This window comes from Rhea americana, unplaced genomic scaffold (assembly GCF_003343005.1).
Source record: "Rhea americana isolate MKP2758 unplaced genomic scaffold, rheAme1 scaffold_255, whole genome shotgun sequence".
NCBI classification, from domain to species: Eukaryota; Metazoa; Chordata; class Aves; order Rheiformes; family Rheidae; genus Rhea; species Rhea americana.
Genome location: NW_028186374.1, coordinates 1,049,156 through 1,069,546, shown reverse-complemented (window position 1 = coordinate 1,069,546; position 20,391 = coordinate 1,049,156). Strand labels below are relative to the sequence as shown.

Below are 20,391 nucleotides of genomic sequence, written 5' to 3'. Positions count from 1 at the left end.
TGAGCACAGGCAGTAGGAGGCCTGCACGAATAAACAAGGAGCTCCTGTCAAAACTCAGACATAAAAATGAAGTATACAGAAGGCTGAAGCAGGAACAGGTAACCTGGGAAGAATAGAGACACATTGCGTGAACATGCAGGGACAGGGCTAGGATAGCCAAAGCTCATGTGGAGTTTAATCTGCTGAGGGATGTCAAGAACAAGAAGGGCTTCCGTAAATAAATCAGTAGCAAAACTAATGCTAGGGGAAATGCGGACCCTCTGCTGAATGGGGTAGGGCTGAAGTACTCAATGCTTTCTTTGCCTCAGTCTTTACTGGTAAGACTGGTCTTGTGGAATTCCAGGTCTGAGAGACCAGACAGAAATTTCTGGAGAAAGGAAGACTTTCCCCTGGTCGAGCAGGAACAGGTTAGGGGATGTTTAAGCAAACTGAACACAAGTCTGTGGGCCCTGGTAAGAAATACCCACGAGTGCTGAGGGAGCTGGTGGATATCACTGTAAGGCCACGCTCAATCATCTTTGAAAGGTCATAACAGTTAGGAGAGGTGCTTGARGACTGGAAGAAAGCAAATTTTCTTCCAGTCTTCAAAAAGGACGAGGACCCAGGAAACTACAGGCCAGGCAGTCTCAGCTTGATCCCTGGAAAGGAAACAAAGCAACTAAAGAAACGGGATAAGGTGGTGATCAGGAGCAGTCAGTATGGATTCACAAAGGGTTAACCATGCTTAACCAACCTGAGAGCCTTCTATGAAGGAATGACGAGCTGGCTAGATGAGGGGGGAGCAGTGGATGTTGTCTATCTTGACTTCAGGAAGGTTTTTGATGCTATCTCCCATGACCTTCTCATAGGCAAGCTGAGGAAGTACAGGCTAGTGAGTGGACAGTGAGGTTGATTGAAAACTGTCTGAATGGCAGAGCTCAGAGCATTGTGATCAGTGGTATAAAGTCTAGTTGGAGGCCTGTAGCTAGCAATGTACTCCAGGGGTTAATACTGGGTCAAATCTTGTTCAACTTATTTATCTGACCTGCACGAAAGGTCAGGGTACCCTCAGTAAGCTTACTGATGATCCCAAATTAGGAGGAGCAGCTGATGCACCAAGGGCTGTGCTGCCAGAGGGATCCCAACAGCCTGGAGAAATGGGCAGAGGGGAACCTCATGAAGTTCAAGAAAGGCAAGTTCTGGGTCCTGCATCTAGGGAGGAATAACTCCATGCAGCAGCATAGGCTGGGGGCTGACCTGCTGAAAAGCAGCTCTGCAGAGAGGGACAAGTCCCGGTGGACAACAAGTTGACCACGAACCAGCAATGTGCCCTCGTGGCAAAGGCAGCCAGCGGTATCCTGGGCTGCATTAGAAAGACATTGCCAGCAGGTTGAGAGAGGAGATCCTCTCTTCAGCGCTGGTGAGGCCGCATCTGGAGTACTGTGTATGGTTCTGGGCTCTAAGCTATGAGAGCGACTGCAGCAAAGGGCTACTAACATGATTAAGGGATTGCAGCATCTCTACTATGAGGAAAGGCTGAGAGAGCTGACTCTGTTCAGCCTAGAGAAAACAGAACTGAGGGAGGATCTTATCAGTGCATATAAAATTCTCATTTTACATGTACACTAAAAGACTATAGAGTAATATAAAATTATAATGTAATCTCAGCAGTATTGCAGGTGGCTCTAAAAAAGCGTAAGCTCAATCTTCATTAGCAGTCAAAAAAATCCCAAACAAAGAGAAATTTAGGAGTCTAAATCCATTCTTTGCACTTTCATTCATCATTAGAGGTGAACTCCCTGTGATTCAGAGTACAACAAATGGACCTGTGTTGTGCCTAAGAAATATAAAACTTGTCAACGCTTTTCTTTTACCATTGTATTAAATCTCTGCAGTAGAACCACTGACATCCCTGGATCTTACATGTTTATTTCCAGGCTGTAACATACTTCATGCAGCAGAACAAGTGTCCTTCTGATAATTAAGTAGATGAAACTGAACAAAAACTGTATGCTGCAATAAACTCAGACAACACACAAAAGATGGAAAAAACAACTGCTGTTGAGGTTGCCTAACAGAGCAGTAACTCCATCTTTGATCTCTCATTCCTCTTTCCTTAATAACAAATAAAAGAACAACTTAGAAAGATCAGCCTAAGGATTAAAATTTGTAACTCTACTGAACACCAAAACCCATGGATATAACAAACTTACTAGTTTTATAGAGTACAGTATAACGCCCTCCCTTGCAGGCCATAAGGTAGCTTGACACGGGTGGTTCATCACCTCTTTTCTCCTTCCTCATCCTTTCTTGGTCATTGAACTCCCTCCATTCCACTGGTACCTATCATCTTATTGCAGAAGTGGTCTCATTTGTGGCTATTCTGAGTAAGAGTTACTACTTCTGTTTGCAAACACTGCCCTTCCTATGTTCTTAAATCCTTATGGCTAGGACAGAATACCACCAGAGGACAGGAGTTACTGGAAAAGTAAAAAGTATAAAGTATTACTACAGCTCTACAAGTGAGCATAGCCACTCCTCATATAAAAAGTGTTAACTGATCATTCTGGAAAGAGAGAGATTTGGAGGAGGTTATAACAGAGGTGTGTAAACCTCTTGAGTGGCTTGAAGAAAGGAATAAGGAATAATTGTTCAGTCCCTTCCAATACAAAACCTAGAGAGCATTAAATGAACCTAGAGATAGTAGATTCAAAACAAATGGAAATACGTGCTTCTTCACACTGTGTAAGTAAAGCTAGGAAATTTACCACAGAGCATTGAAGGTCATAAAAGCACACACAGGTTCAAAAAGCTAGTAGACCAATTAATGAAACAAAAATCTATCAAAGAATACTAAACACAAAGGCCAAGTCAAAATGTCTTGACACACAAATTCCTAGTGGCTGGGAGAGTATTCCAGAGAAACACCACTGCATACTTTGCCTTCTTCTTACTTTCCCCCCAAGCACTCACAGGTTGGCCATCAAGTTGGGAGAAGTGGATTAGCTATGGGTCTGGCTTGGTATAGAAGTTGACACATTAAGAAGAACTGAAGTCGTGGAAAGCGAGATCAAAGAGAGATAAGCAGTGATAATATTGAGAAGGATGAGAGATGCTGCTTTAAGGAATTTTGAAAAGTTCTGCAGTAACGATCTCAACCACTGAACATGCTATAGGGAGAAAGGGTGAATGAACAACAGGCAGAGATTGTTCTACCCAAAGCCAGGACCAGTGGTCTGAATGACAATGGGGAAGACAAACCATCTACTAAAATTTATATCATTTGCATGGCACAAGCATCCAACTACAAAACCCTGATGGTACTAGCAAATACAGAATGACAGGAAAAATCAGCGGCTCAATCAGATTAACACTCTATTTTTCCATTCCTGAGACAGCATGTTTCAGAGTTAAAAAAGGAGCAGAAGATTCACAGGTGAACAGCAAAATAAAAGGCAGAGTCTCTGAGCAAAGACTGAGCATTCCAGGCCTAGGCTTCTGCAATGGATGAAGTACAGGTGAATGCTTGCAGCTAACAACTGATCAAAAAGAGAGGTGAACTTCAATTTGTGTTCATGAAATCCTAAACTGCACAGGGTGTCTGACCAGTCTAGGATACTGTGAGCAAAGGTGATACTAGAATTGTTGGTGCCAAAGTGTTAAGTAACACCAGAGAAGTCAAAGGATCAGTTACTGATTCACGATCTTAATAATGATATAAAATTTTAACATCACAAACATTTCCCTTTGTTTTATAAGCCACCAGGAGTAGAGGACAAGACAGAATGAGCAAGCTTGATAGCAGCACAAGGCTCATTAGGAACAATATATGACTGGGAACTCCTGAGCTGAACCACCTAGAAATTTACATTGATTCAGCTTTTGATCTCCTCACAGATTTGCAATTATGACTGCATCCCCTAAAAAAATTTCACCGTTGAAGTAAGAGTAGGTGCTCAGTAAGATTCTGAGAAGATAAAGACTTCGATGGAAACTGGGCCAAGGACTGCCTCACATTTTTCCTGAGCAGAAAGTCTTGCAGGATCTTTGCTCTGATGCCAGACTGGCTCAACTAGTATGACTCAACACTATGGTTGCTAGAAATACAGCCTTCCTCCAGGTAGCAAAATACTACCGTATGGTAGTATTATGCTGCAAACTGGACAAAGACCTGTGGGAAAGCTAGTCAGAAAGGGAAAGAGGAAAAAAAATAAATGAGGGAGGGAGGCAGGGAAGAGAAATGTACTACTTCCCAGTGGATGCTGAGAAGCAAGATAATGCCTGATCCTTCTCACCTCAGACACTTAAAACTAGCAAGGGAAGCAATAAGCAAGATTATACCATCCCTGTGGAAAACATGGAAAAATATTTTGTCTTGAGTGGTAGAGAGCACAGTTGCTCATTACATGAACTGCTCTATGTCAGAAAGTGAAAGTTTTGGTTAAAAAATCACTGACAGCAGCATAATCTTTCAAGTGTATCTGAATCAAAAAGAAACTCCTCTATCTCTGCCCAAGTAAGTAAAGAAAAAAATATATATCTTTACACATAAACATGTGTGTGTATATTTCATAGAATCGGTAAGGTTGGAAGGGACCTCTGGAAATCATCTAGTCTAACCCTCCTGCTCAAGCAGGGTCACCTACAGCATGTTAGACAAGATTGCATCCAGGCGGGCCTGGAATATCTACAAACAGGAGACTCTACAACCTCTCTGGGCAACTTGTGCCAGTGCTCTGTCACTCTCACAGGGAAGAAATTCCCCCTCACAGTCAGGCGGAACTTCCTGTGCTTCAGTTTTTGCCCATTGCCTCTTGTCCTGTCACATGGGACAACTGAAAAGAGTTCAGCCATACCCTCCCTTCGGGTACTCATACACACTGATGAGATCTCCCCTCAGTCTTCTCTTCTCCAGGCTGAAGAGGCCCAGCTCTCGCAGCCGTTCCTCACAGGGCAGATGCTCCAGCCCTCTGATCATCTTTGTAGCCCTATGCTGGACTCTCTCCAGTAGCTCCAGGTCTCTCTCGTCCTGGGGAGCCCAGAACTGGACACAGTACTCGAGATGAGGCCTCACCAGGGCTGAGTAGAGGGGCAGGATCACCTCCCTCGACCGGCTGGCAACACTTCCCAATGCAGCCCAGGAGACCATTGGCCTTCTTGGCCACAAGGCCACATTGCTGGCTCATGGTCAATCTGTCATCCACCAGCACTCCCAGGGCCTTCTCTGCAGAGCTGCTCTCCAGAAGGTCAGCCCCCAGCTTGTACTGGTGCCTAAGGTTATTCTTTCCTAGGTGCAGAATCTGCACTTGCCCTTGTTGAACCTCATGAGGTTCCTCTCTGCCCAGCTCTCCAGCCTGTCCAGGTCTCTCTGAAGGGCAGCACAGCCCTCTGGTGTGTCAGCCACTCCTCCCAGCTTGGTATCATCAGCAAACTTGCTGAGAAGCCACTCTGTCCCTTCGTTCAGGTCATTGATGAATAAGTTGAACAGGATGATACCCAGTACTGAGCCCTGGGGGATGCCACTAGCCACAGGCCTCCAACTAGACTCCACGCCACTGATGACGACCCTCTGAGCTCTGCCATTCAGCCAGTTCTCAATCCACCTCACTGTCCACTTGTCTAACCCACACTTCTTGAGTTTATGTAGGAGGATGTCATGGCAGACAGCGTCAAAAGCCTTGCTGAAGCCAAGGTACACAACGTTCACTGCTCAAAATCCAGTGGCATCATCTGAAGGCCTCAGCAGCGGGCAGAAGCGCATTGCCCTCCTGGGTGGCTCAGTGATCGGGGGCTTTTGGTTTTGGCTTCCCCAAGATAACAGTGGAGGGGTTGAAAAAACAGCCCCCTGTTTCTGCCCAGTTTCAAACCAGGGACCTTTCGCACGTGAGGCAAACATGATAACCAATACACTACAGAAACACAGCACAATTTGGTTGTAATTCAGTATAGTCTTCTGTATCTTAATTAAGATAAAAAAGTATCTTAAGTCTGTATCTTATTAAATAACCAGAGAACAAAATGTGGGGAACCATCTGCATTTAAAAATATTTCCTTAATTAATTGGCTGAAAAAAAAATCTTCAAAATCGACAGATAGCTGTATCAGTTTTAGCTCTAGTCCGTTATGGGAATTAGTGCCTCCTACTTTCATGATATTTCAGAAATACATTATAGAGATTTCTGAACACAGAGATCCTACCTTCTGATCCTCTGTTCTTAACCCTGCTTGTGTAAAAGGCCTTTCATCTCCCTCCCCATCAGCAGTTGTTGGCCTCTTTAGCTCTTCTTCATATCTCAAGGAACAGGCACTTTCCATCTCTCCATCATATGTCTCATCATAGCAGTATATAGCTTCAAGAATATCATCATCAGTAGTGAACAATATAGTATCCCCAAAGTGCTCTGGAGCTGAAAGCAACACACAACATTAAAGGTAGAAACTACATAAAGATTATATACATGTTACAGAAATCCAATCTGGTCGCTAAGTGTGTTAACAATAAAAATTAGCTCTATCTGCTACTTAATTTCACAATGTCATTAGAGAATGCATTAGTAGATTTGTCATTACATTTTGAAATTAAAAGGATTAAATACTATAAAAAGCACCAGCTTCGTTTGAAGAGAAAGATGATAATAAACAAGCTAAAGGTATTTGCTTATACTGTGCTGCTGTTTCCACAAAGAAAATGAGGAATGGGATCGTACCTCCAGACAAGGTTCCTGAAGCTTTTGCAATTTCTCCTTTAAAGATACACTGTTTGTCCAACTCCATTACAATGTCTTTCACACCTCTGAAAGAGTGTATACGAGACTTATTATAATTCCAAATCCTTATCATAGCTACTTGACAGGGATTCACAAAGTCAATATAGATAAAGTGACGTTTTCCAGGGGTAAATGGTGCTAGCCAGAGATGCATATCATCCTGTGTCCGATTTACCCCATCAATTAGGTTGGTTATTACTCTGGGATCTTTGCCATAAGCTGGTAAAATATTTATATCAGGTGGTTCAGCTGTTATTTTTGAAATCTGAACGGGTTCTCCTTTAGAACTGAAAACTTCAATTCCATTAAGACCAACATAATGCCTATCTCCCCACGTTGTTTGAATGTCTATCATTAAGTGCTGCCCATAAGGCAAAACAGGGATTTTGAAATCGCTTCCATCATCTGTCTCCATACAATTTTCTTCTTCTTGCCTTTTTGGTAGTGTTTGTAGTCCATCTTTTCTCACTAGCTGATATTCTCCAAGTCGGTTGATTTTCTGCTGATGGAGAAACTCATCAAAGATATCCCCTTGAAAATCCATATTAGAGATTCGACCACGATGGGAATAATTAAACTTTACCAAGGAGTTCCAGGACTCCTGGAGAGTATGTTCTTGTTCACTGCGCCATCTTGCTTTAGAGGTTGCCATGCCCTTGATAAAGAAATCTTCATCTGAAAAAAAATCACATAAATATTAAATGCATAGACAGGACTGGAAACAAAACACTTTAATGCAAACYTCAGAAAAAGTTRTATTTGTCATGTTCATGTTCCATTACTACTAAATTCTGTTATCACTTTTATATTGCTTCCCAATCACAACATGTCATAATTTGCACCCTCCATTTAGGCTTAAATAAAACAATCACTTTCAAATACTGAAAAGAAGAGTATATAGCAATATAAAAAAAATGCAACCAAGTTTAAGACTAAGAATTCTTGACTCCAAAAATTCATCATTAGTGAGTTTCATAATTTAAGGTCTTGAGCAAAACCTTTAAACTCTAAATCTTCTGCAGGAAATAGACGTTGATAACTACATCCTACCTGCCTCCACGACAATCTGCATTCCACATYAGATTTCAAAGATGACAATCTACTATTTTGCTTTCATGTCTACATTTATCAGAAGCATCTTACACATATRTCACATATTAAACCAAGATCAAAAAAAGTAAGCATTAAAACTCATTCTTCTCCATTGCTTTTATACATCTTTCTAGCTGTGGTAACTGTAGTCTTTTCATCTTTAAATAAGTATTACCTTTTTCAGTATAAACACACAAAAAAAGAGGATACAAGTAAACACTGTAATTGTACAGACTGACAGAGGCATAGTTATTCAGTAAGATGGAAGCTTTTAGACAGCTTCACCTCATATCATCTCAGCAGGGAGAACTTCCTGTCTGGATGTCTAACTTTAAGAGATTAGATGGCTAACAAAAAGTAAATCTGCATTAGTAACAGACTGTACTTGCACTTGCACTGAGCAGTCCAGTTAATTAACTAGACTGTCTGCTAGTTGATCCAAGGCTTTGGTCCAAACAAACAGTTACTGGGTGGGTGTCACATCAGTTTAAAACTCCTGTTTGCATTTTTGCAGAAATGTCAAAGATCAAGATCTACAGAAGATCTCAAGTACTACTGGCTACAGAGACCATCGGAAAGAGCTGAACTGGTTAAGTTTTTAATGCACTACAGAGATCAAGTGGTCTTTTATGTCAAAATAGGCTGAAATGACAAAAATCACTTGATTGTCCATTTTATCTTCCTACCCTGTATCTGTCTTATCTGTGCACTCTGTCCTCCCCATATTCTTCAAAGCACTTGTTGCCTTTCACTACCATCAGTGAAATGTTCATGGTTAGGGCATGGGGCGAAGATTATCTAGGTAAGACTATGCAATAAATAGCATTAGTGAACTAAAACAAATACATTTTTGGTTGCATCTGTAARGATTTTGCACTGTTTCCCTCCCCTGAATGCATAATTTCTGTGAAATACACACTCTTACAYATTTATAAAACTCTCTATATAAATAGAGCATAGAAAAAGTGACAGTCTTAGTGAAAATCTTCAGTTAGCATAAGTTAAGGATTGCACCAACTTATCAGAAACATTTTTCCCCTTCAACTGAGGGGTTTTTCTTCTTTTTCTTTTTTTTTTCTTTTCTTTTTTTTTTTTTTGAACAACTTTATTCAAAGCTAGAAATGCAAATGAAAATCCCTCAGAATGATGGCTATAAAGATATCCACTATGAAGCATACAATAGTGGGCCTGGGTGGTGGGGGATGCTGCTAAAGAGGACCTTGARCTTAAACAAGGTTGATTTTTTAAATAAATTCAGCATCAATCCACAGAATTGCAGGTCGTCTTCCCTTCAGCTGTTGCCACTGCCTTTGGCAGGCACAGGCCCCTGCGCAAGGTGTTACCGTTTGTCACTGATGAGTGAATGTTCTGAACTCCTCCTCTTTACCTTGCTGCCGCTAGTGCTACCAACTCACCACTCTTCCTACAATCAGCTACAATTTGTGTTGCCATCCTCCTCCTGCACAAGATCTCTTTCTTGGCTCCCTCAATCACAGTAGCCTAAGTCACTGCATCGTTATTAGCAATCCTCCTAACTGCTTAGTGCGCTGCTCAAGTGAAACTGGGAGACTGCAAAGTAGAAGAAAAGCAGGCTAGGAAAGACATTCATGAAAGCAAGCTAACAGAAGGAATGATAAAGAGGAGAGATGAAAAGCACTACGCAGGAGAGAGTGACCTCAAAGAGAGAGAAGGAGAATGAAATTGTCAGCTGCATCCCCTTTGCTTCTGTTACTTGCAGTAAGATACTTCAACTCTGTATCCTGAATGCAGGAGTCCAGGCTACCAAAATCCCAGCTTCCTGCTGCTAAGTAGAGCGACTGCAGGAAGGACAGGATGATTTGGTCTGACTTTTATGAAATACATAAAATTAATTTTCATTCTGTGCATACAAAAGTTAGTGTGTTAYTCTAATCTGTTTAGCAGGTAGGACATGAGTATGAGTACTAACAGATGCAATTTAACAACTTACCTAAAGGTTTTGCCTCTGTAATTCACGTTCAAGTACACTGAAAGAATCAGCCTGGGACTAATCTGATTGCTTATGCTGTTTTCTTTTTTTAATCTTAAATTAGTGGAGAAGTTCCATAAAAATCAGTATCAYCCTAATATTACACTGATCTTGAGAAGAACTAAATAAAATAATTTTGATGACTTTTGACACTAATCTCAAGCAAAAACAATCCCCAAAGAATTGCTCAAATAATAAGGGATATAACCACTATTAGCAAACATAATTTTGCAGGAAACAGGTCTTGTCAAATACTTTATTAGCTGTATTTCTTAGTCAAATGAGGCTTGCTGATTGTGCCATCTGTCAATTCTGAAGGCYAGGTAAGAGAAACCTGAATCAGAAGGCCTAGAGAAGGGAAGTCACAYCTAGGAAGAAAATACTAGGTCACCATTGAGCAAAGTTTGTAGATGAGGAAGACCAGTGGCACAGGAATAACAAACAGCAAATGCTGAGCAATTCTACAGACCGCTCTGGATCATTTTGAAAATGGGCTCTTGCATTTCAGTAAAGCAGAAACAATGGTTTGAAAGATAAAGGCTTCTATGGATTAATAAATCTCTCAGGGGTAACTCAGAGTAAATGCAGAACCTACAAGGACTAACAAAAAGAATTGGCAAGGAGAACTATGTCTAAGATGTCAAAGTGAAGTGATAAACTGRGAATGTCCAAAGCAACTAAAAATAGTTAAACGGGAAAAGGGAAAAGGCTCTTAAAGCAGTGCAAGTCCCAAATGTAAAGCCCAAATATTCTCCCCACTTCCCAACAAGAGTGATGATGTACAAGGAAGGTAACAGTAAAGTATCTAATGGCAATGCTGTGCGGATAATACCTTAGAGGAGCACAGTGGGAGCAAAGCATGCTCTCCTTGAGACCACCCTGGGGAGGCTGCTTCATTTCCATCCCAAAACTATTAGGGAGCAGATAACAACAAAGATTTTCAACAAAACTGTCAATGATGCATTTTYTTCATATAAATGAAGAAAAGCAAGTTCAGTACTGAACAATTACAGACCCATTGGCCAGATTTTACTTCCGTACAATGTCCCTGAGTGCATATTAAAGCAAATGGTTATCAAGAATAGAAAYACATGCCTACTGCAGTTAAATACAAAACAATGTTGTCCAACAGACCGCTTTAAGAATAACTTTTAACTTTGCATMTTTCCCAATGATATAAAACAATGATCCTAATGTAAGACTAATAGTCATTTACARTGAAGGACAATTGAGATCAGAGTATAGATTTTAAACTAGATGGGTAACTACGTAGAACAGGGATGTGACCTGTATGCACAGGCTAGAGATTAAAACCTGGTCATTYCCCACCCCACACCGCTTCTTGAGAACAGGAAATACAGACGGGCAGAAAACATGCCCATTTCAGAGAACTTCAGTCACTTGTAAGTCACTTGCTTAGTCAAATCACTGTCCATACATATACTCACAGGGTATGCTCGTAATACTTCCCAGATCCTCACAAAGCCACACAATCTACCTGGAGAAGATGCTAAATAAATAATTACCATTTTAAAATATCAAAGCTTGAAAACTCRAGGATGGAGCAAGAAAATTATTTGACATCTCTTGGCATTCCACAGCTCCAAAGCACTTCAGCAGGACTCATTTTMAGTGGGAGATTAACCGGTTTGTAACTTATAGGCTACATGAAAGAGCGACAACAGGAGAAATAGAGCTCTGAAAGGAATGCAGAGGTAGCGTGGCAGTAGAGGTCAATGGCAGGCAGCTTACAACATTTGGCATTCCTTTCAGTGCCTAAAATTCATCGTTTATATTACAGCCACGTGCAGGAACAGTGATATTCCTGCAATAAACTCCACATGTATATAAAGACTATCCCGCTTGCAGACATTACAAATTGCTAGCCTTCCACATGCCTGAAGGAAGTGTATGAGGTATGCTACTCGGAGTCCAGAACTAATGACGCTACAAACGTACACAGGAGTGTCTTTAATCACCAAGCTTCCCATCCTGCAAGTAAGACGCACCGTACAATTTCTTTTGTAACTACACTGAACTGCATCTTGGGACAACACGAGCAAATCAATAAAAAAAAAAAAATAAAAAAAAAAACCTCACCACAAATTCTTTCTGCTACCCCCGTTCTGTTAAACCCAGTTCTAACAGTTCTAATTATAAACAGCAGTCATGCTTCCTTGCTGCAATCACGCACTTCATTTCCCAGATCATTCTAAAAACCTCTTCTTTATCTGTTCCACTTCGTAATCAGCTTTCCTGAATATGGATGATCAGAACTGCGAAGTTTTTCAACTGAAGTCTCATGAGCGCCTGTCTTGCGATGTTAGCATTTCYGTAACTCTAACGGAAATACCTCTGCTGATACATCCTTAAAGYGCCTTGCTACATTCATGTCTGCATGTCACTAGCATTTCATAATCAGTCTGAGATCAGCTAATTAGCCAAGATCTTTCTCTTCCTTAGTCATCTGCAATTGATTATTCAAGCTTACAATTTAATTTTCTGTTATTAGTCYCCAAATGACCTTGCAACCAGTACGACGGAATTGCATTCCATTTATATTACTGCAGTCCTCAAGTACATCTTTCTGCACAATTTTTCAATCCTCTTAACTCACAATATGCCAATTTATGCTATTTGCAAATTTTAATCAGCATACTTCCACCAGCATTTTCTTTGCACAGTGAAGCAGTTATTGAATAAAAATTGTACAATTTTATAGCAACATTAACTCAAACTAAGTAGGCACACACATGGTATTTCTAATTTCCAYTTTTCTTGTTAGTCTTCATTAAGAGACCAAACACGTGCTGTGAAGTTGTACCAGGGCCTGTGCAGCCTCCCCTTTGTCACTTATYGCTATTGGGAAACAGCAGTTCCCTCAGCCCCATACCAATTAAAATCCACCATTCTTTGGGAAACACTTAAAACCATTTCCCTGTTGTTAATGCTCACTCAGYTCCACTTTGGAGATAGCTTCACTCTGCACAGTACAGTACAAATAAAACAAAAGTAGCTAGGTGGCACACTATTTTGCCAGGAAGCAAACATCTTAAGAGTTTTATTTTCAATTTTTTCCATAAGAGTCTTAAGCACGAGATGACTAAACGTCCTCTGAGCAGAAGTGGAGGAAGGACATCATAACTAGACCCCTGATAACCCTCAGGTGATAGTTCACATTAATACTCTGAAATCATTACTGTTTTAATGCTGAACAGAAGTTATTACAGTGGGACTTGTTCACAGTTTCCRCAATGCTGAGAAGTTTTTAAACTAACAGAGGTAGTGTGAAATGTGAACGAGACTGCAACCACAGGCTCTGGTGAAAGTAAGAAGGCATTCATCCTACCTAAGAACTTTTTTTTTCTTCTTTGAGCCATAATTTCTGATAGGCTTAAAAAATGCTGTTTTCCCCACAGAGAGCAGCAAGAGAAGGAAATTCAAATATTTTGAGTTTAGAAAGAACTATTCTCCTCACCTTTGTCCAATAACATTATACAGTACCTGCCATGGAATTTCAATTGGTATTCCTGCATCTAAGCATCTTTCCTGTTTCTTCAGACCGTATTTTTACTGGAATCATCCAAATACAATGTACAATATGCTACACCTTCACGGATATTGTTCTGATGGTTAATTACACTATATCTACACTCAAAACTTGCAGTTTTGTAATATCTTCTTCCAGTTCTCTGGGCCTTGTTTTGCCTTTTTCTGCCAGATGCCATTAGTTTTAAGAGAAGTTATCCAATCCTAAATAACTATAGAATGTCTAAGATTAAATAGCCCCAAAAAGAGAGTGACACATGGTTTGAAACTGGAAAATGGAAATTAAAAATATACTCTGATAATGGAAATCCAAAAAAAWTTGGTTAAAGGCCAGAAAAAGTTCAACTTGTGGTTAACAAGTTCTATTTTAGTGTTAGTTATTGAACACAGATATATTACCCACACTCAGAAGTTTCTTAGCCACAGATTGTTGGGAGGTTGCTAGAAAGCAGCAAGCGCCACCAGAACTTGCCCAGTTCTCCTGCTCTTCCCTAGGGACACTCTGTTGGACACTGCCAGAGGCAGAATACAGCTACATAGATCTAGCCATCCACCCCCACCTCCAACMGGATACAGCCAAATGTGAACAGATTTGGAGAAGGATGACCAAGATAACCAAAAGCAGGGAGCAGCTTCCACATGAACAATAGTTACATTGATTAGAGTTCATAGATGAGCAGAGATATGAAAGATGTATGTAAAGYCATGAGTGGAAAAGGAAAAAATAACAAGGTCAATTTTCCAACCGTTATGGGTAAGCATTAGGGTTATAGAATAGATCTCACGGGTGACAGGGCCAACACAAAAGATAGTTCTTCACCCAACAGATGGTTAACTGGGAATTCTCCGGGTTCAAAAAGCTGACTGCATTGTTTCATGAGAGGAAATAAATACATATATACACACACATATACATACCTGTCAAGGCCTACTAAATGGAGAGACCCCACCTCTGATTTAGGAAGTCCATAAGCCCCACACAGTGATAGGTTGGGACAGCATATAAGGAAAGGACTGCTTGCTAGTACTGTTCTTACCTTGCTCCCCAGTCATCTCATAACAACCACTTTCTGAGAAAGGATGCTGAGCAAATGGTATTTTAGCATTGGCTCAGGACTTACAGTGATGGAGCTTTGCTCTCTCCCAGGAGGGCCATCCATATGCATATCATAAAAAAGAATTACATAAAATACATAACATATGCAGTGAAGTTTGTGTTGCTGCAAGATCTCTTGCTGTTTTGTTTCCAGTCTTTTATTTAATTTTAGCATGCTTCAAAACAAAGGCTAAAAAGAGAATATAATCCAGTAAGAGAAGCTTTACATGCCATAYTGTGATTTGGTCAAGTCTTCAGCTTTTAATGTAGGGAAATCACTTAGACTGCTTGTCATAGACCCTCAGTTAAATTACATATTCTATGCAYTCCTGTTACAAGTAGGTTTCAATTCCTTAACACACAACAAAATCTGATTAAAGGATCTATAAAATAAAATATAACCCAGAATGGGATGAATGGCATTGAAACAAAGAAATCAAAGATTTAGGCCTACCAAATACAGACCTGTATGACATGGCTCAGGGATTGGCCTACAAACTTCCATAAGCCACCTCTATCACAGAGAGAAGGCTGAGAATAAGCTAAGCTTGGTTAAAACAAGGAGATCAATGGCAAAAAATAGTATCTTTTACTTGTTCTCTTCTGTAAAGTATATACCAGAGCAAAGTTACAAACATCTAGGAAACTGTAAATTTTTTTATTTTTATTTATTTATTTATTTATTTATTTTAAGAACTGGACTGCCTAGGTGAAAGACAAAAAACCCCACACATTTGTTTCTGCTTATAAAGCAAAATAAGGGATAAAAACTGGCAATTTCAAAAGACAGATTTGAGAGCATACAACCTTTAACTTATCCCTCTTTTCCAGATATTACACCATGAAGAAAACAGCAACCACACTGTAAGAAACTTCCTGATGAAGTGAAAATGTTGCATATTTTTGCCTTGTATAGCTAGGGCTAGAGTCACAGCTGGACAAATCTCTCCTCAATAGAGTTGCCCTTTTAGTCTTGTCTTTAAATACCATTAAACAAAACCAGAACCTGTGGTGTTAATCTCTTGTTTCTGCCAAGCTGCCTAGTCTGACATGCAATCATCCAAGCAAGGAAAAGCATGTAACAGGCTGGTTTTTTAAAGTACATATGGTGTTCAAAACCAGTGAGAAAGCAACGTTCATCAGGGTTGCCAATAGAGGTAATTTTCTAAGGCAGTATTAAGAACAGAAGCAGCAAGCTCAGACTCCACAAGCAAGACAATTTGAGGTAGCTTAGTCCTCAATAAAAAACAGCCAAACAGGTAATGGCTGCCCTTAGCAGTTATGCTGCAACTGATCTGCTATAAAGAAAAAAAAAAGAAAAGAAAAAAAAATACACTTTTGCTTATGTTTAGTGTAAAATTTCTGTCTCTAGCCTAAAATGTCTCAGTCTAGAATTCCTTATTYTAACGTCCCCATAATGAGAGCACATTGTACTACTTCCTAAACAAAGTTTGTAAATTTGTGGTGTACTAGGTCACACAATTTTCAGATTAAATAACCCATTAGCTTGATATCTGTATCTTATTTCCCTGTATTGTGTAGACAAGAGATGCACAAAGAAGGTGAGAGATGTAAGAGCAGAAACTGCAGTAGGCAGCCAACTTTCCTATTGCAAAAGGCATAAAACCTACTGCAGAAGGAAAAATTTAAGTTTACTCACTACCTCAAGGCCACATTCTTTCTCAATCTTCCTGTAAGTTTTCATCAATATTAGCAAATATTTTGCTGTCTGCAGGATTGTTACTTTACAGAACATAAATACTGAAATTCAGTYTTCAGTGTTCTCTAAGTAAATTTTAAAATGCTAATTCAGAATATAAAATTTTCAGGAAAAAAAAAAGTGCTTTACATCACGTGAAGGTCACAGAGAAAGACTGAGTACTGAAGTATGAATGAAAAAATCACATAATTCACTGTCTATACTTCCAGAAATGGAAAATACGCAAAAGCGCTTGCAGTGAGGTTGCTATTGTGAACTCTTACCTTTGAGTGCTGAATCACGTTCTACAACATTTACAGTGCTTAACCCCTCCTTTCTTCCATATTTGACACTTCTCCTTCCACTTGTAGGAAACTCTAGGTTGCAGCAATGTTTGTTAGAAAGCGGCTCCAAAACATCCAAGCCACCACTGCTATTTTTTCTGGTTAGCATTTGTGACTTCTCATCTTTGTTTGCACTTCTACTGCCAGATCTTCCCAATTCATTTCTCTGACATTTGACACCTTCATTAGTCAGATCTGAAAAGTTTTTCAGGATTCCACCTGACTGTGTTTGAAATCTCAACCCTAAACAATGCTCTGTAGCAAGCCAGGAAGGCTTCTGCTTACTGGAAATACCTTGATTTTTCTCTGTTACTTGGGACGGTGACTGTAACCAAGAAGGAAGCGCACCTGAAGATTCAGGCAGTTTTCTTCCCGTTAGTTTTTCTATTTCCTCACTCAAAATAAGTTCTTCATCAGGTGGACTATGCTCCACAAYTGTTGTTACTGTTGCATCCTCTTTGCTATCTTTCATACAAACATGAGACGGTAACATTTTTAGATCATCCTCCAACTCAGTCAAGTTTTCCTTCATAAAGCTGACTGAGTTCATCTTAACCTCAAGGTGATTTTCTTCTGGCAGAGGCTTCCAGTACAGCGAAGTATTGTTTGGTTGTAGGTATTTTAAATATCGGTCCTCTTTATCATCTGTGACTGCAGCTCTATTTACTTCCTTCCTTTCATTCAAAGGATGTGCAGTGATGCTTTGTCCATGATGTGCAAGGTCAATTGCAGTACTACAATCAGCGATGAGATCTCCAGAGCCTCTCTCTAATTCACCATCAAATACCAGGTTTTCATCAACATATAGCTTCACTTTCTTTGCTCCTACATCAAGGTCCTGCAGAAAGAAAAGTATGAAGCTTTCCATYACGCTGTTCAAACATTAGATATTACTGTTCTGAAATTCTGTCATATGAGCATATAATCAATACACAGATAAAAACCATTGAAAACTCCTATCAATAACGTGCTTTTATCTATTTACTAATGTAAAGTTCAAAGAAGTTGAAAATTCTATGGAATCTTTAAGRTTTTATTTAAAGRCCCTCCTAGACACTAGTGTGAACCATTTTGGCAGCCACCTAGGAAATAAAGGTTTAAATACTTAAAAAAGCTCAAACAAAGAAGCCAAGCTTAAGTATAATGGCATTTCACTCAGAASTATATTCCAGAGGCATAGTTTGGTACAGTATCTATATGACTTACCACTGTCATGACATATAAGGTATAAAACAAGCAAACACACAGATCAAAGCCATCAGATCAAAATCWTGCCTGATCAATCTGCTTTTTCCTCACAGTTTTTGAATAAGATTGTCATCCGTCTCAATAGGCCATTCCAATGCTTTCCAAGCTTTTTAAGTTGAAAGTCCTTTTATCTCAAACACAAAACTCTACCACTCACRACTTAATCTCTTACGTTCTGTTTCTGTGGCACCCACTGAAACCTGATTTTTTCATTCCATTAAAGATGGAATTTATTSTCTGATCTCTCTTTACCATCTAACTTTCCCCCTCAAAGAAAAAACTGGTATCAGACAAAATCCATCTCCTTTCTCCCATCTCAATTTCTGTAATGCATTCATGACATCGAGTCTTTAAAAACTTTCTTCTTTCCATATTTTCATGGAAAMCGAGGTTTCTTGTACTGATTAAGCTTCAGTTTCATCCCTCACGGCCAYCTCCTCGAAGTTAGTCCTCCTCAAATACCGATTTAGTTTCCTTCACTCTCAGCCTTTCAAACCATTTTCTCCTTCAAGTATAATTGTCTTCACACGTCTCCAGTTATTCTTCCTACATGCACTTTGAGACAGTCTTTATAGTTTCCATTCTACTACTTTCCAAACAGTAACATGTATGAGGGATATTAAGATAAACCAGCCAAACCTAGGGATATTTCCAAGATAACAGAGACTGACTGAGCTGGAGTAAGCATTAAAAACAGATGGCTCAGAACCACCACCTATTCACAAACTACCAGTAACGGAGCTAACGAAAAATCTCTCTCTCCAAAAAAAAAAAAAACAAAAAACAAACAAAAAAAACCCTCCACATTTACATACCCCTCCACGCTGTTCTGAGCTTGCAGTTGCTTAGCAGTAAGGGGTAATAGAAGGCTGACAGAACAGCCTGTTGCAGCATTACTACTCTTCTAGCACAGGGAGGTTGAAACAAATCCCCTTCTTTGTAGGGCAGCTTCTTGATGAAACTACTCTGAGAGTTCTTCCATCAACTACTCATAAGGGTAGTTCCATCAAGAAACCTACTCTCATGAGTAGCTTCATCAAAAARCCATCCTACAGACAAAGATTCAGGCCTTATCTAAGGCAGTTCTTTTCCTCTCAGAATAGTAATTAGAATTACACAATTTCTCAGAAGAACATGCAGAGATGTATCAACGTTAGCGAACACTGAAAGATTTTGTGAAAAATAATTCCACAGTTTCTCTTTGTATTCCTTCTTTGCTTSTTCCTTCAGCCCTCAAAGGCAGCCTGCCGGGAAAGTGCTTTCCTATCAAATGGCAGAGACAGCATTTCTTCTCACCCAACAGTGCTATTTAGTTTTGTGAATGAGAGGCAAAGCCTGAAACCACAGGCACTGTTCCAGGAATTACACTTGGACAGAGGACTTGAAATTTCCTCTGCCTTACTTCCCCTCACAGGACAGGGGAAAAAGAAGGAATAGAAAAATAAGTCGAGATAGAAAAGAAGTTCTTTTATTAACTTAACTCTACTAGAAAAATGCTAGCATGAACAAAGCTCCAGTTTAGCCAGGAACTGACAGACTGCACCCCTACAAACAGGGCACCATAGTGGTAAGCTAAGGCTGAAAAAACTCTCCAATTTTAGTGAACAAACATGAACACACACACAGGATGAATAAGCATATAAGCAGTAACTTGAAGAAAATTCATCCAACTAGAAAGAAAAACAACATTCATACATTGAACTATTAGTTCTGTTCCCAGATTWGTGAAGATATACAACAGGTACTATACAGAACCCTATGAAAAGGCTTTTAACAGCATGAGGTAATGATGCAACTTCAAGGACGTACAATGTTTTTACAGAAAGTCTATTTCAGACAAACTTGAAGAACCGAGTATCCATTCTTACTCTTGATCTTYTCACGCACGTTAAAATGACCTCCTTTTTCACAAATCTCGTCTGAAACAAAGATGACGACACGGAGCATTCTAGGAGAGCTTCCTTGTAACGCACTCTATCTACGATAATGAGGTGATCCGACTTCTATAGCTCCTTTCAGACATTGTTTTTCTGCTCTGAGGCTCAAGTTCTGAAACTCAAACGTGTTCAACAATCCAGAAATACTGGTCTCGGGTTTTTGCATTTTTTTTGTGAAAAATCCTTAAGAATTACTTGGGCAACATTGCTTTTGAGGGAGAGGAGGCGGCTGCAAAAATTAGAATGGTTAAAAAAAAACAAAAAAACTCAAAGTAATATGGGTCTGGACTTGCATTAGCAGGGACAGAATTTTTACATATATACACGCACACACAAACACACACACACACACACACACACACACACACACACTCACTCATTTTTAAAAAATGCTTCTCAGGTAAAAGTTCCTCACGACAAATTATAGAATTAGGCAGAACTGCTCTGTATTTCTTTTCACATTAAGGACAATAAACCATTTATTTAATCAGTGTAGACTGCTGCACTACTACTGAAATCCATGGGATTATACTCCTAACGGATTTTACAGCTTGTCTCATAGCGGTTTGTTTAAAAAAAAAACTTGAAACAGAAATACATTTACCTATATTTCTAACATTACGTTCAATATGCTTGCCAACAAATCATAATATTACCTCCAAAACCAGCAGT

General features: G+C 39.7%; 1 protein-coding gene across 6 annotated transcripts in view; it reads right to left on the bottom strand.

The window, feature by feature from the left end:
* The window catches only part of KATNIP (katanin interacting protein), an 81,115-nt gene that overhangs the window by 27,465 nt on the left and 33,259 nt on the right, over positions 1-20,391 (bottom strand). For all 6 annotated transcript variants that reach the window (XM_085307237.1, XM_085307236.1, XM_085307241.1 and 3 more), the window contains 3 exons: positions 16,475-17,372; positions 6,687-7,421; positions 6,178-6,386 (listed from right to left, as the gene is read on the bottom strand). In XM_085307237.1, coding sequence (XP_085163363.1) covers positions 6,178-6,386; positions 6,687-7,421; positions 16,475-17,372 — 1,842 coding nt within the window. The remainder of the gene's footprint in view (positions 1-6,177; positions 6,387-6,686; positions 7,422-16,474; positions 17,373-20,391) is intronic.